We start from the raw sequence: 14,639 nt of genomic DNA on the forward strand, positions 1-14,639 counted from the left end.
CAAAGTGGGGGAAGGTGTAATCCTGTTTGATAAAACAAGGCTACGATACATATTAAATTAATCAATGCAATATCTGAACGCCTTGGACACGATTCAGAAGGAAGTCACCTGCCTTTTGCCTGGTGTGATCACCGACTCCTCTTAATTTTTATGATAATGATGGGAAGTGACGCGTTACAGCGTTGGCTAGAACAAGAAAGTCAGGCAGCATTTTGGGAGTGCAGCTATTCCAAGCCTCACCCTCATTTACCACCGTGCTTCTCAGCCTTACTTGCAATTCTCTCCCTCTAATTAGCCAGAAAGCTCTCATAAGGACAGTGTGCACCTTCCAGGAAAATCTCCTAATAAATAAACATTAATGAGAGGTTTGTTGTGATTAAAGAGGGTCCAAAATGTTTAAAGAGCATTTCCCCTTGAAAGTATCACACCACTTTGCCTCCAGCCAAATACACTCAGCTCTCTTTATAGTCAACTGACGATTATGTGGCCACTAGGAAAAGCCAACATAAGTGGCACTGAGGCCATTGCTACATTATTCTAGTGATCAACGAGTTCCCCCAATGTCGGTTAAGGCCCCCATGCACATTAGACCAACGTAGGGTCAACCCACCGACATCGACAAGTTCAGCAGAAAGTCTCATGTGCATAGGACCCCCAATAAATGATTGTCGGCAAAGATAAGGATCCGGCATAGTCGAATTTGGACGGCTGATCCTTTTGTTCTCTAGAGATAAGCCACCAGCAGAGATGTCTAGAAGCGGCTCTCCGAACACAAGAGCACTCCGCCGAATGAGCACTTATGCGCATGAGAGATTGGGGCAAAATACGAACAACCATCTAAAGGGTACTGGGGATCTTTAGACTATGGAAAAACCAAAGTGAATTTTATAAAAGAATCCTTGGCAAAAGTTTTGTAGATGTTTGATGTTCCACAGTCCTGAGTGAGAATTGGCTCTACCGTGAAAAACAGCTTAATATACTAGCAAAATGTAACAAGAACCGCGTTACAGTGTATGGATGAATAGTTGAATCCATAAACATTTCTTTCAAGTTTGCAGTAAAATTGCACCCAAATAACTGCTGGGATAGGTCTATCCATCCATCCCAAAACCAACATACATGAGAAATCCATAAATAATTTTGAATATGGTGCAAGGAGAGGTGTCTGGGTGGGAGAAGCTCATCTCTCCTAAAAACAAAACGAATGGATGCCGAAATTCCAACTGACGGAGTCGCCTTCCATCAGAGGATAGTGGCGAGAACCCATACACATCACATGGTCGTCTGGTCCCACAAACTCATTTAATACTTATAGGGGGACATAAGTGTATGAGCAACTTTAAGGGTGGGGTGACAAAGATGGAACAGGATGTTCCCGGTATGACCTCTTGATTATTTGATGACAGTCCCTCATCCCTTTTCAGATTTAGCTGAGCGGAACTGGAATGTTAATGGACGTGATAGGGGTCCGAGCCGCAAATCCAAACAAATCTAATGTCTCTAGCCGGCCTTACACCCTACAATGTTTATACAAGAATTATGTAAACCCCTTCTGCAACACTCGTCTACTCCAGCATTCCCTGTCTCAGCATTGTCCTAAGGACACCGACAAATAAACCTATCCTGCTTATACAAGGGCTGGTGATCATATCTGCAACCGGCAGTCATCCAGGAATGAAGCCATGACACATGACGGAGCTATTGCAATCTATTTGATCATCACAACATTGTTGTTTTCAATGCTGAAATTTTATTTACATTATCATAAAAATAATTTCTGAAATTCCTTTTAAGAAAAAAAAAAAAAAAAAAAGTGTGTCCGCAAGAAACTTATTTTCAGCTCTAAATGTGATAAACCCCATCATTTCAGTAGGAACTTGGTCATTGCACCTCAATAAAGGACTTTTCCTAGCACATATTTGTACTCAGATAGTCATCCCCTAGATACTGATTTAAGGGAGTATGTGTGTCCACTACCTGGATGAACCCTTTTTAAATGGTAAAGCAAAAACAAATATTCAACTCCTGCACCGACGCCGCGTCTCACTGGACGTGCTTCCGATCAGCGGACAATATTGGGATGCTGCGATCTTGCTTGTTCAAATAAAGAAAGAGCGCAGCAGTCCAATAGCGGCTGCAGGTCTCACGTGGCATAGCAAGATCACGTGTCCTGGGAGATGGGTATGTGTTTTTATTTTACAAGGGCGACTACTTCATTTAAAAAAGTTGTCTGTAAAGTGGATAACCCCTTTAAGGGGCTATAAATACACTGGATCTTCTCCTCCACAGTAAATTAAAATGGTTTTTGGTACACATACCAGTATAATACACCAGAGAATTGTGTTGATCCCCATGCTCTATAATTGGTCATACACTCTTTTTGAATTTGAAAGAGGCAGCCGGCAGAGCGGGAGCCCAGAGGCGGCCGGCAGAGCGGGAGCCCAGAGGCGGCCGGCAGAGCGGGAGCCCAGAGGCGGCCGGCAGAGCGGGAGCCCAGAGGCGGCCGGCAGAGCGGGAGCCCAGAGGCGGCCGGCAGAGCGGGAGCCCAGAGGCGGCCGGCAGAGCGGGAGCCCAGAGGCGGCCGGCAGAGCGGGAGCCCAGAGGCGGCCGGCAGAGCGGGAGCCCAGAGGCGGCCGGCAGAGCGGGAGCCCAGAGGCGGCCGGCAGAGCGGGAGCCCAGAGGCGGCCGGCAGAGCGGGAGCCCAGAGGCGGCCGGCAGAGCGGGAGCCCAGAGGCGGCCGGCAGAGCGGGAGCCCAGAGGCGGCCGGCAGAGCGGGAGCCCAGAGGCGGCCGGCAGAGCGGGAGCCCAGAGGCGGCCGGCAGAGCGGGAGCCCAGAGGCGGCCGGCAGAGCGGGAGCCCAGAGGCGGCCGGCAGAGCGGGAGCCCAGAGGCGGCCGGCAGAGCGGGAGCCCAGAGGCGGCCGGCAGAGCGGGAGCCCAGAGGCGGCCGGCAGAGCGGGAGCCCAGAGGCGGCCGGCAGAGCGGGAGCCCAGAGGCGGCCGGCAGAGCGGGAGCCCAGAGGCGGCCGGCAGAGCGGGAGCCCAGAGGCGGCCGGCAGAGCGGGAGCCCAGAGGCGGCCGGCAGAGCGGGAGCCCAGAGGCGGCCGGCAGAGCGGGAGCCCAGAGGCGGCCGGCAGAGCGGGAGCCCAGAGGCGGCCGGCAGAGCGGGAGCCCAGAGGCGGCCGGCAGAGCGGGAGCCCAGAGGCGGCCGGCAGAGCGGGAGCCCAGAGGCGGCCGGCAGAGCGGGAGCCCAGAGGCGGCCGGCAGAGCGGGAGCCCAGAGGCGGCCGGCAGAGCGGGAGCCCAGAGGCGGCCGGCAGAGCGGGAGCCCAGAGGCGGCCGGCAGAGCGGGAGCCCAGAGGCGGCCGGCAGAGCGGGAGCCCAGAGGCGGCCGGCAGAGCGGGAGCCCAGAGGCGGCCGGCAGAGCGGGAGCCCAGAGGCGGCCGGCAGAGCGGGAGCCCAGAGGCGGCCGGCAGAGCGGGAGCCCAAAACGGATAACTCCTTACAAAGGGCAGTAGTAAACAGAGTCAGACTGGAGGAGGACAACTAGTAGCTAGAGATTTTGAGCGTTTTTTTTTTTTTTTTTGGGAGGGGGGGGGGGGAAAATCCATTTTTGGCCATCTGGTGAATCGAAGTTAAATGGATTTTCGGGCTCCTCTTACTTCCATATCAGAGGGCGACAGTGGATGATGTGCTAATAGATACTTGCCAGGATTCATGCACAGCCAACAAACATCAAATATTGCGCATGCATCACGGCAGGCCCCAGATAATGCAAGGTCATCAGTATCTCTTCCCTTCCAAGGCAAATAAATCCCTTTAATACAGGAATCATTTTAAGGGAGCAATTGTCTGACTAATTGGAGGATCTACTGGAATTTTGCAGGAGGAAGCCGTGGCTGGCCGTACATGGTATTATATGGCGCCTAATCACAAGGCTGGACGATCACGTTCAACAATGTCGTATATGCCATTTGGTCATCACGATAACCAAAAGAAAAAAAAAAAAAAAATCACTTTTTACAATGGCTTTATCATACATAGCCTGTTTTTTAGGTTTGACAAAACAAAGTGTTAACAACATTGGAAAAATAGGTTATAGAAAAATACTTACTGCTTCCCCAAAAGTTTTCCTACTGCTTGAAACACCATTGTGCCGGTAAGTTTCAGTGTAGACAGAGGAGCAGCTGCTTCCCACCTTCAGTCTCAAGACCTGGGGATGAATCCAAAAGACCATCAGAAGGTTAAATACATGGGATATAAATGTGCACACGAAACAAAAGAGCAGTGTAATGCAGATGACCTGCCTGAAACCGCACTCTCGCATAACTACCAGGGCTGCAATTAATGTGCAGATCAACCAGAAAACAATAGTGTAGCTTATTAACGTCAGAGACACCAGGTGGCTGCCAGGGATCGGATTTGTGTAAAAAAAATATTCAAGAGAAAATATAAAAAATAAAAACAATCATAGCAACATCTACGTATTCCTAAAGCAAAAGTGAGGCAAAAACAGTATTTTGCTACAGTGTTGGTGAAGTTTAAGAAAATGGAGTTGTGCTTCGTGAATAATGAAGAGGATGCAGCGTATGTTCAGTCCGCTGATAAGTGGAGGGATGGGGGTGGTGGAGGTCAGATTCCCATTGACCATAACGGGTTATCCCCACCACTGCTAATAGGATGTGGAATACCTGGCCGATCGTTAAACATGAGCCACCTCCACTCCGTTCATTGACTATGGGACAGATGGAAATCGCTGAATGCTTTACTTGGCTGTCTTATAGACAATGTATGGAGCAGAGCTCGCGTATGTGAACTTCTGCACCCTTCAGGCTGGAGCTGCAGAGCCCAGTTCTCAGGGATTGCGCCTCTCGAACCCACAGTGATCAGCAAGCTATCCCCCATCCTACCCTTATAGACTAACTTGCTGGTCCCTTTGGGTTCGAGTGGCGCAATTCCTTCGAACAGGGCTCGGCAGCTCCAGCCTGAAGGGTGCAGAAGTTCACATGCGTGAGCTCCGCTCCATACATTGTCTACATGACATATCCATTCGGCTATTTCCGTCAGTCCTATAGACAATGAATGGAGTGGAGATTTCACATGCGCACCGCCGCTCCCTTTGGGATGGAGATGCCAAGAAAATTAAGTTTTCAGGAACGCATTTGTCCAACCCACAGAGATCAGCAAGTTATCCCCTATCCCTACAGATAACCCTTTATAGACTAATCCACCTAAAAAAAAAAAAATCACGTTTGGATACATTATGGTCCAAAAAAAATCCAAAACAATAAAAATAAACAGTTTAATACTCCAACTTTAGCTTCCATGCCCATTGCATTATATTATATTCCAGCCCTAATAAGGAAAAACTAATTTCCATCGCTCGGATAAAAAAAAAAAAATAATAATAATAATCCTATTCCGAATAAATATTATCTAAATAGAGAAGTAGTGGAGGGACTCGTCCCAGACGGTAAAACATTCCCAGCATGAATTCTCATCCGGACTGTCGACAGCTCCCGCGGCCCCATAATGTATTCTATAGTCATCATCACCGTACAAATACATGAATTATCCATATTTTCCACCATATCACAGCCGTCTGTCAGCTCTGCGAGGCTCGTACGTTTCCTGGGTCTATATTTAGCTGAACATTGACCATTAACATGCAAAGCATTGCTGCTGTACAAATAGATAGTCGCTGCATTTATATTTAAGGAATGTAAAAAAGAAGCTCCCTATTGACAATCAGCAATATCAGAATGGTTTCATTCCTTGATAGACTGGTGCGGTGCGCAACACAGACCGCACATTAAAAATTCCTTTAGGGGACTGGATAAAGGACAAATGATCAGATTCTCTCATCAGTATTTGTAAGCCACAACCAGGAGTGGAACAATCGGAGGAAAAAGTATAAGAAATACAGAAGTGGTGACGTGTTTCTATCACCCACTCCTGGTTTTGGCTACAAATACTGAACTGGAATTAATTGGAAAAAAAAAATGAATACAAAAAAAAAAAAAAGGGTCAGAGAATCAATTTCTGGATTAATATCAGTCATCAGATATATTTTGGAAAATATCAGCCATTAGACAGGGCTTCTGTGTCCCTAATCACACATTAACGAGGTTAAAAGAAGGCGTGAAAACCTTGTAGAGAGGCATGGTCTGTAAAAAAAAAAAGAAAAAAAAAAAAAAGGGGCTGGCTTGGGGGAATAAATTATTAGCAGCAATTTTCAAATGCTTATAACACCTGCATGAAGGAATTGGGTAAAAGTATATTTAAAATACTTAAATTTTAAATAAAAAAAAAGTAATATGAAATTCTTACAATTTTTTGTATACAGCTCCTATGCAGATTTATGCATCTCCATGGTTATAGAACACAAATACTGTGCATTTAGTCATCTTAAAAGCTTATCCAATTAAAAAAAAATAAGACCCCCCAAACACGTTCATCTAATGTCACGGAGAATGGATAGTCGGTGTTAAGGATCCAACATGTCAGATTTTGGACTGTTGATTCTTTTGTTCTCCCTGAGATAAGTCCCTGCCGGAGGTATGGAAGAGATGAGACCGCTGCCGGCTGAACCATCAATTGTGTACAGGAAAAAAAGAATCAAGCAGCAAATAAAAAAATAAATAAAAAAAACACGGAGGAGGATCAGACTACACAGGGTTTATTTGTAGTCTGTAACCCTGGAAACACAGCATTGAATAGGAGCTGTAGATATTTGAAAAAAAAAAAAAAATGGATATTTTTAATCAAGACTATTGGTACAAGAAAATGAATTGCAAAGGTGGCCTTATTGTAAGTTAGACTCTACGCATATAGTCCAAAGTTAGAGGCCACCAAATAAATTGTGGACAGTGTGGAAGATGAACATCGGCATGTAGAGAGGGAAACTACAACAAATACACGGAGCATCCTGGAACCTACGGCTTGTGTCCTGGTTAGGACGACTGTACTCCGCACACATTGGGTGGTCTCCTCCTGAGCTATTTTTCTATGGTTGCTACTCGGGCAGACCAAACAACTTTGTTACATTCTAGTTCTGTTTAAAACATGACAAGTTCAAACTCTGGATTCTAAAAGCCACAGACTGATTTTACAAGAGGTTCTGCAGCAGCAGCACTTTTTTCTACTCAGGCCAGACCAAAATTTCTCCTTCCTCTCATCCCCCTTTTTTTAGGTCATAAGCTGGCAGTCACCAACTGCACATTACCATCCCACAGAATCAAGACGTTCCAAGATCCGTGTAATGGAAAATGAGGATATAAGGTTTCCTGTTCTTTTATTACCGGCGGCTTAAAAATAGTCCGGCAGCAGCGTAGGCCAGAATGGAGGAGTGTGCATTTACAACCGTGTCAATTATTAATAAAGAGCAATCGAAGACACGATTGCACAAGTGAAGCCTCGGCATTACGCCGAAGAGAAGATCAATGGACGCCAAAGAGGGTGGATATTGGTCAACAACAACAAAACAAACAATCATTGGAAAAAGCGGCTTGGTCAAGAAAAGAATAAAAATAAATATAACAAATTGTATTTATTTTTTATTTATACAGTATGTGGTCTTTAACCCTGGTGGTACTGTACTTTGGCCAAGGAGGTCATCAACGTGCCAGGATGTGTATGCATCATGGAAAAGAAAGATCAATGGAACCAGAATTCTTACTTTCTATTGATCTTAAAGGAAACCTTGATTAATCTTCACATTATCCTGAGAAACAGCCTACTGCTGGTACAGTAACTTTCCAAGGACAGTCTCCCTCCCCCACAGCATCGGTTCACACCTCTCACCCATTACCTTCAGCCAAACTGATCTCCCATGATAAGCGCGGCACCTTATTACCGATTTCACCTTGATACATGAATAGTTGATTGTTATTCCTCAGATATAAATCATTTACAGAGAGTAAAAAACATTTACTGTTATTATTCTCTGCGCCAGGAGCCTTTTAAGAAATGCAAATCATAAGGAAGCGGTCTTGAGGGTCCGACCATTTATATTTGGCTAGGTCTACTTAACGAGGGCGCCTTACATACACTTCGTGGTAGGTGAGGACATCGTTAGTTATACCTCTTGGTAGAGTCTCCAAACCTTCTGAACTAGAGGGAAAACGTGAAGTTTAAACAGGAAATTACTTCTCTCCCTAGTGACCACTGCATGTGTCGGAAAGTGGTCTTGGTCGAGGAGACCTGGCCTAATGTGTGCATTTGCAATTTTTGTGTTTTTTGGGGGGAGTACTATGGAGGACTAGCCCAGAGGAAATGGAAGGGTTGACTCAGGATCTGCACTGCTCAACCTCACGATGGCCTACAATATGTTCATATGAAGCCGAGAGGCACATGGTCTACTGAGCCTGGACCAACAATGACAGAACCACAGCCTAATCGGTGGGCTCCTCAAGACCAATCACATACTGATAGCTTCATTTCTTAATTCCGCCCAATGGAACCACCATTGGAGACCTTTGAAAGGTCAAGATATGACACAGATTCATACAGACAGTACAAGATGAAGACCTTGATTGTGGCAGACACTTGAGTACCATGGTCACACAACTATTAGCAGGTTTCCATGACAAGCTCTAATTATGACATCCACATTGGGACTCTGCTTCCTTTTCTCCAGGAACACAACAATTAGATTGATGCTCATTATCATCAAGACCATTGAAGGAGATACTTTCTATCAACTTGTACTAACATGTTTTGTAGTTTTTGTAACTTTTTGGAATTTCCAAGTAATAGGTCAGATATCAAGAAGCTAGACCCATCGAGTTCGCCGGCATATCCCGATCCATTAGTTAGCCATCTTCCTCGACTCTCTGAGATCCGCTTTTGTTGAGGAGCAGATTTGAGACTTTTATTAAGTACAGACTTCCATACTTTAAGAAAATAAATGACCCAGAAGATTCTATATCCTGAAGCTCCTTCTGCCAAAGGACTACTGCGTTTCTTGGCATTTTTTCCGCTCCCTCTTGGCTGCCAACCACAGGTTTAGATTTCCGGCATCTTCATGTCACAAAAGGTGGGAAAAAAAACCCAAGTCAGAACACAAATGGAAAGTCTCCAGTCTCCTGGAGATGAAGGTCTGTGATACGTTATCTCAGAAGCCTCAGTAGACCGGTGTAGGGTAGCCAACGGAACATTGTTTCCCAGATCTGATGCCCATGCTACAATTTCAAGTTCAAGTCAAGTCAAGAAATAACCTTTAAAAGCAAAAGTACATGGGAGTGGAGAAAAAACAGGTCACGAAGGAAAAGGAGGAAGGAGAAGAATTCAACGGAAAGTAGGAAAACAAACTGCAAGCGACCCAGAAACAAAGGGGCTTCCTTTGAGCAGCTGCATAAATGATCTGTATAATCAGGAGAAACTGAATATCTGTAGAGCGATTTATCTTAAGATGCCATCTATAGGAGACGGAAATTATCTTCATCCCTAAAATCAGCATGGCTAGAGAGTTGCTGTGTAAATACAGCAGTGGATAAGTGGCACCACTCATCTCCAGGATTAACGCTGGTCAGTGTCCAATGTATGAGATTATTGATCGTAGACTATGGGGCAGACCCCATAGAAACCAGATATATTCCAGTAAATCCACCAGAAACAGTGCGGTGACTATTGGTTGCACCAATGGTGCAGGCTGTGGATGCATGCTGAAAGTTGTAGTGTTGCAAAAAGCTAGAGATCGGCAGAATGGAGACCCCAGCCGTTCAATAAGGCCCAAGAAAAATAGCACCAAACATATGGTCCTGATGTCATGGGACATCCATGTATCCCATGAACAGGGCTACAAAGTGCACCATCTAAACCCGCTGTCTATGAGAAAACTGACAACTATACTTTACCTTTAAAGCCAAATTCACACATCCGTATTCAGACCAGGATGCACAGACCGCCCGCAGGTCTCCGGCCCAGAAGAAAACCCATCTATAATATAACGCTGGGAGCGTCACTCTGCCCGAAGCCTTTATAGACTTATCTGACTAAACAATCACAGCCAGAAGACCCGGAAGACGTAGCGGCACCCAGCACTTGGTCAGGACCAGGTGACTATAGCACGTGTCGGGGGCCTGAGCTAGCGGCGACTCCGGCACCTGACCCCCTCAGCGCGCCGGTGTCCCCGCCTGCTCAGACCCCACAGCACTCGGCGCCCTGCGACGATAGGCGAGTATGGTATTTTTTTTTTTATATATCGCAGCAGCATACGGGGCATATACTATGGAGCATCTTATGGGGCCATCAACATTTATGGAGTATTATATGGGGCGTGGAGCATCTTATGGGGGCCATCAACCATAATGCAGCAGCATATGAGGCATATACTATGGAGCATCTTATGGGGCCATCAACCTTTATGGAGCAGCGTATGGGGAATCTGGATGGGAGCAGCAAATTACAGAACGGTGGCGCAGGATGGGAGCAGCACATGACAGAATAGGGCAGCACATGACAGAACGGGGGTGCAGGATGGCAGCAGCACATGACAGAACGGGGGTGCAGGATGGGAGCAGCACATGTCAGAATGGGGGCGCAGGATGGCAGCAGCACATGACAGGATGGGAGCAGCACATGACAGGATGGCGGCACAAGATAGGACAGCACATGGCAGGATAAGGGCGCAGGATGGGAGCAGCACATGACAGGATGGCGGCACAAGATAGGACAGCACATGGCAGGATAAGGGCGCAGGATGAGAGCAGCACATGAAAGGATGGGGCGAGGCGCAGGATGGGAGCAGCACATGACAGCATGTGGGTGCAGGATGGGAGCACCACATGACAGCATGGGGGTGCAGGATGGGAGCACATGACAGAATGAGGGCTCTGGAAGAGAGTAGCACATGACAGGATGGGGGCGCATGATGGTAGCAGCACATAACAGGATTGGGGTGGAGTATGGGAGCACCACATGACAGGATTGGGGTACAGGATGGGAGCACGTGACAGGATGAGTGCTCAGGAAGACAGTAGCACATAAGATGGAGGCACACAAAACAGGATGGGGGCTGCACATGACAGGATGGGGGCGCAAGATGGTAGCAGCACCTGACAAGATTAGGGCGCAGGATGGAAGCAACACATACCAGGATGGAGACCATATACCAATATAAATGCTCGCCATCCGGGCATAGAACGGGTTCAATAGCTAGTCTCATATATGCCCATAAGGCTGTTGTGTTTGGATCTGGAGGCCTGCGGCCGGGAGAGAGGGAGAGGGACTGATTTCCATTGAAAAAAAAAAGGATTGGGCATGTTAAAGCGCAACATGCCCTATCCTTATTGTTTTCCCAAAATTTGCAATTGAGAGAGTGAAGGCAAAATCAGAAACATTGAAAGGTTGGCCAGTCTCAGAAGTTGTCAGGTTTGGCCGACATTTATCTAATGTGTATGGCCATTGATTGGCGATAAATTAGGGAATTTATAATATTTATTTACACACCTACAGGTATACCTCTATCCAGTGGCGCAACTTGAAACTCATGGACCTCAAAACTCCAATGGGTCCCTCAATTATTGCAAGTATTAAAAATAGTATTGGACTTTTTATAGAGGACAAATGGACTTTTTGGGCCCCGATGCGATTGCCACCCCTGCACGTATTGTCGTTTCGCCACTGTCTCTATCCTTAAAAGCAAACTTTATGATCGTATCCAACCAGCATGATGATGCAAGACCCGAACTATACAGGCCATATCTGGTTACGTATATAGATAACGTACAGAGCTGATGTGGTACACCCTGTACATTGCTTAGTTCCAGTACTTTTCAGCAGAAGGGGGATGCTCGGTGTCGGACCCCCAACAATAATCTCTTGGATAGGTTATCAATTAATCCTGGACACTCCCTTTAAACAGCAGCACTATGGTAATAATACATAGGCTGCAAAAATTAAAAGTTGAGCAGCTTCCTTTTATCCTTTGACTGTGAAAGTAAGAGAAATCAAATTACCTGTGAGCAAGCCATTTACCGTTTTATGACTTCACTCTTACAGAGATGCCACAGATAACATATTCGCCATTCCCATGGAATTTTGTTCCTGCTGGTATCTAACAATTGAGGAAGCGTCCGCAATTAAAATTACACAATTAAGTCTACATCGCGCCAAACAAGAGGCCCATTCTCAAGGCTAAAAAGGTGGCAATATTCCACCAAACAAGCATTTAGTTCCCTTCTGACCCACTTTATACATGCACACTCAATTTAGCAGAGTGCCACACAAATCTATCAGTGCCTTATAGTTAGAGAACAAAGGATCAGGCATGTTGACTTTTAACATGCCCCATCATTTTGCTTTTCGACACCTGCTGACCACATTAGATCGCGACCTCACCGACACAGCATCACCAAAACCAGGAAGAGACCATTGTGCAGTTTTGCACGGGCCGGCCTAACGCCAAATTCTCAAAATGGTCAACCTTTGGCAGCAATGAATCCTTCATTTTGCCGATTTGGAAATCCCAGATAGGGATGAGCGAACCCGTGGAAGTTCGGGTCCGAGCAAACTTTAGTCCAAAGTTCGGTTTGAGTACCGAAAACCCCGTAGAAGTCAATGGGGACCTGAAGCTGTCTCTTCAAATGGACATATTAGAGAGGTCCGTGTTCGGAATGACCCCCAAACTGTAAAGCTCATCTCTAATCCTAGACCCTTTATTATTGCAGTCCATACGGCGGATAGGCTCGAGTCCAAATATTTTAACCGGGAATATAAATGTCCACTACGTGGCGGTCCTAGGGTATATAATTATATCCTTATGAACAATTATTAACAAGGCCATACTCCACGCTACGACTGCAGCCCATCGAACACGACATATGCTACGTCTCCGCGTTTAATGTGCCATATGGTATTATGGCTTTTAAAGGCTCCAGCACTATAAAACAGATTTACAATCACCGTTCCAAATACTTTACACACTGGCATCACATTGTGCGCACATGGATGGCCCAAAATCCACAGAGCAGCCACGTGATATACATATGGTTTTCATGATAAGGCCGTATTTTTTTTTTTTTTTTTTATAATAAAAATAAATTATATTATTATTAATAAAAAGGTGTAATAATTGCAGGAGACTCCCAGCATTGCGAGCGAGGTGGCAGATGTCCTCCGCGTGCCCAGACCTGCCGGATGGAATGTCAGTCAGGAAGCAGGGCCTCCTGTTACAACCTGCCCCAAAGCCGCCAGGTGAGACGGGGGCCAGCTGATGGGCAAAACGATCCCAACAAATTCACCATCATTTTGCAAATACGTGCCTCCTAAAATCCCTCTTGCAAGACTTATATATGATGGAGGTCACTTGTTATTTGTTTATTGTTTTTAGAATGTTGAAACTTTTAAAAAATAAAACAGCTGCAACTTTTTAAATAAACAAAACTCTTCCAATTTTTTTTTCACAAACTTTATCCTCGCCTACAGGACGGTCCGTACACAATAAATACATTATTAGACCCCTCAATACTTTTACCCAAAACTAAACCCATGCTGTAGAAGCTATGGGAAAAAAAAACTTTTATTATTATTTTTTTTAAATAATACAACTACAGATTGGGTCTACACTATAAAATAAAGAGCATCACCTCCCTTTTTTCATATAGATAAAATGTATCAAGGCAGCAGGGCCTGGGCTACAGTGTAGGGATTGATACAAGTAACTACTCACCCTTGTTCTCCTGCTGTTCCTGGGGAGGCCAGGTGTCCAGAGCTCCTGCTGAGGAAGTAGTCCTTCTATGTCCAGTCCCAGCTGGTAGATGCACTGCCTCACTCAACAACTTCTAAAGCTTTTTGAAAACACAGTGGCAGACAAAAGAAGGAGAACCTGCCTAACCAGAGGCTGTTCCAGCCCAGTCTCCACATGCTCTCCTCCCCCTTCCCATGCACATAGCCCAGCCCCAACCTGCCTGCTCATACTGGGCTTATTCACTGCAGGCAGCCTCTTGCAGCCCCATAGGGCGGTACTATTCTATGGCAACCAGGGAAGCATTATGTCACCATCCAGCGACTACTAGGCTTGTCCGTATAATAACTCGCATTCGCGCTATCCGTGCCTTTAACAGATAGGATTTGTTCCCATGTTATTCTGATTTTTTTTCCCTCCTATTAAGGGCTCCTTTCCACTTGCGAGAAAAACGGACGATAAAAAAATCGGATTGCACTCGGACAAATGTTATTCAATAGGTGTCTTTTCATTTGCGATTTTTTTTTCTCAGCCGAAATCGGACTGAGAAAAAAAAAATCTTGCTGTGATTCTCGGACGAGACTCGCCAATGCAAGTCAATGGGTGCGATAAAAAAAAAATCGCATGACACTCGCATGATTTTCCTCCATTTTTTCGGTCCGCCGTAAAATCGGACCGTTTTTTATCTTTCAAGTGGAAAGGAGGCCTGAAAAAAAAAAAAAAATCGCAGCACGCACGATTTGCCTCTGAGAATGGGATCCAACTCCACTGGTCCGTGGAAAAAAAATCGGATCATGCTCGGATAACTTAACGTTGCGGAATATATTAGCGCTATATAAAAATAAAGATTATTATTATTTTTTATTACTTATCTTTTTCTCTCCACTTCGGAGAAAATTGGATCAAACTCTAATCGGACCAATTTTCTCGCCTGCAGCTATTTTTACGTTTAACAA

General features: G+C 45.7%; 1 protein-coding gene across 1 annotated transcript in view; it reads right to left on the minus strand.

The window, feature by feature from the left end:
- The window catches only part of LOC138651923 (MOB kinase activator 2-like), a 31,852-nt gene extending 17,984 nt beyond the window's left edge, over positions 1–13,868 (minus strand). The window contains exons 1-2 of the mRNA XM_069742540.1: positions 13,669–13,868; positions 4,111–4,209 (exon numbers count right to left, since the gene is read on the minus strand). Coding sequence (XP_069598641.1) covers positions 4,111–4,148 — 38 coding nt within the window. The 5' untranslated portion in view covers positions 4,149–4,209; positions 13,669–13,868. The remainder of the gene's footprint in view (positions 1–4,110; positions 4,210–13,668) is intronic.
- Between the last annotated feature and the right edge of the window lie 771 nt (positions 13,869–14,639).

Source organism: Ranitomeya imitator, chromosome 10 (assembly GCF_032444005.1).
Source record: "Ranitomeya imitator isolate aRanImi1 chromosome 10, aRanImi1.pri, whole genome shotgun sequence".
Taxonomy (NCBI): domain Eukaryota; kingdom Metazoa; phylum Chordata; class Amphibia; order Anura; family Dendrobatidae; genus Ranitomeya; species Ranitomeya imitator.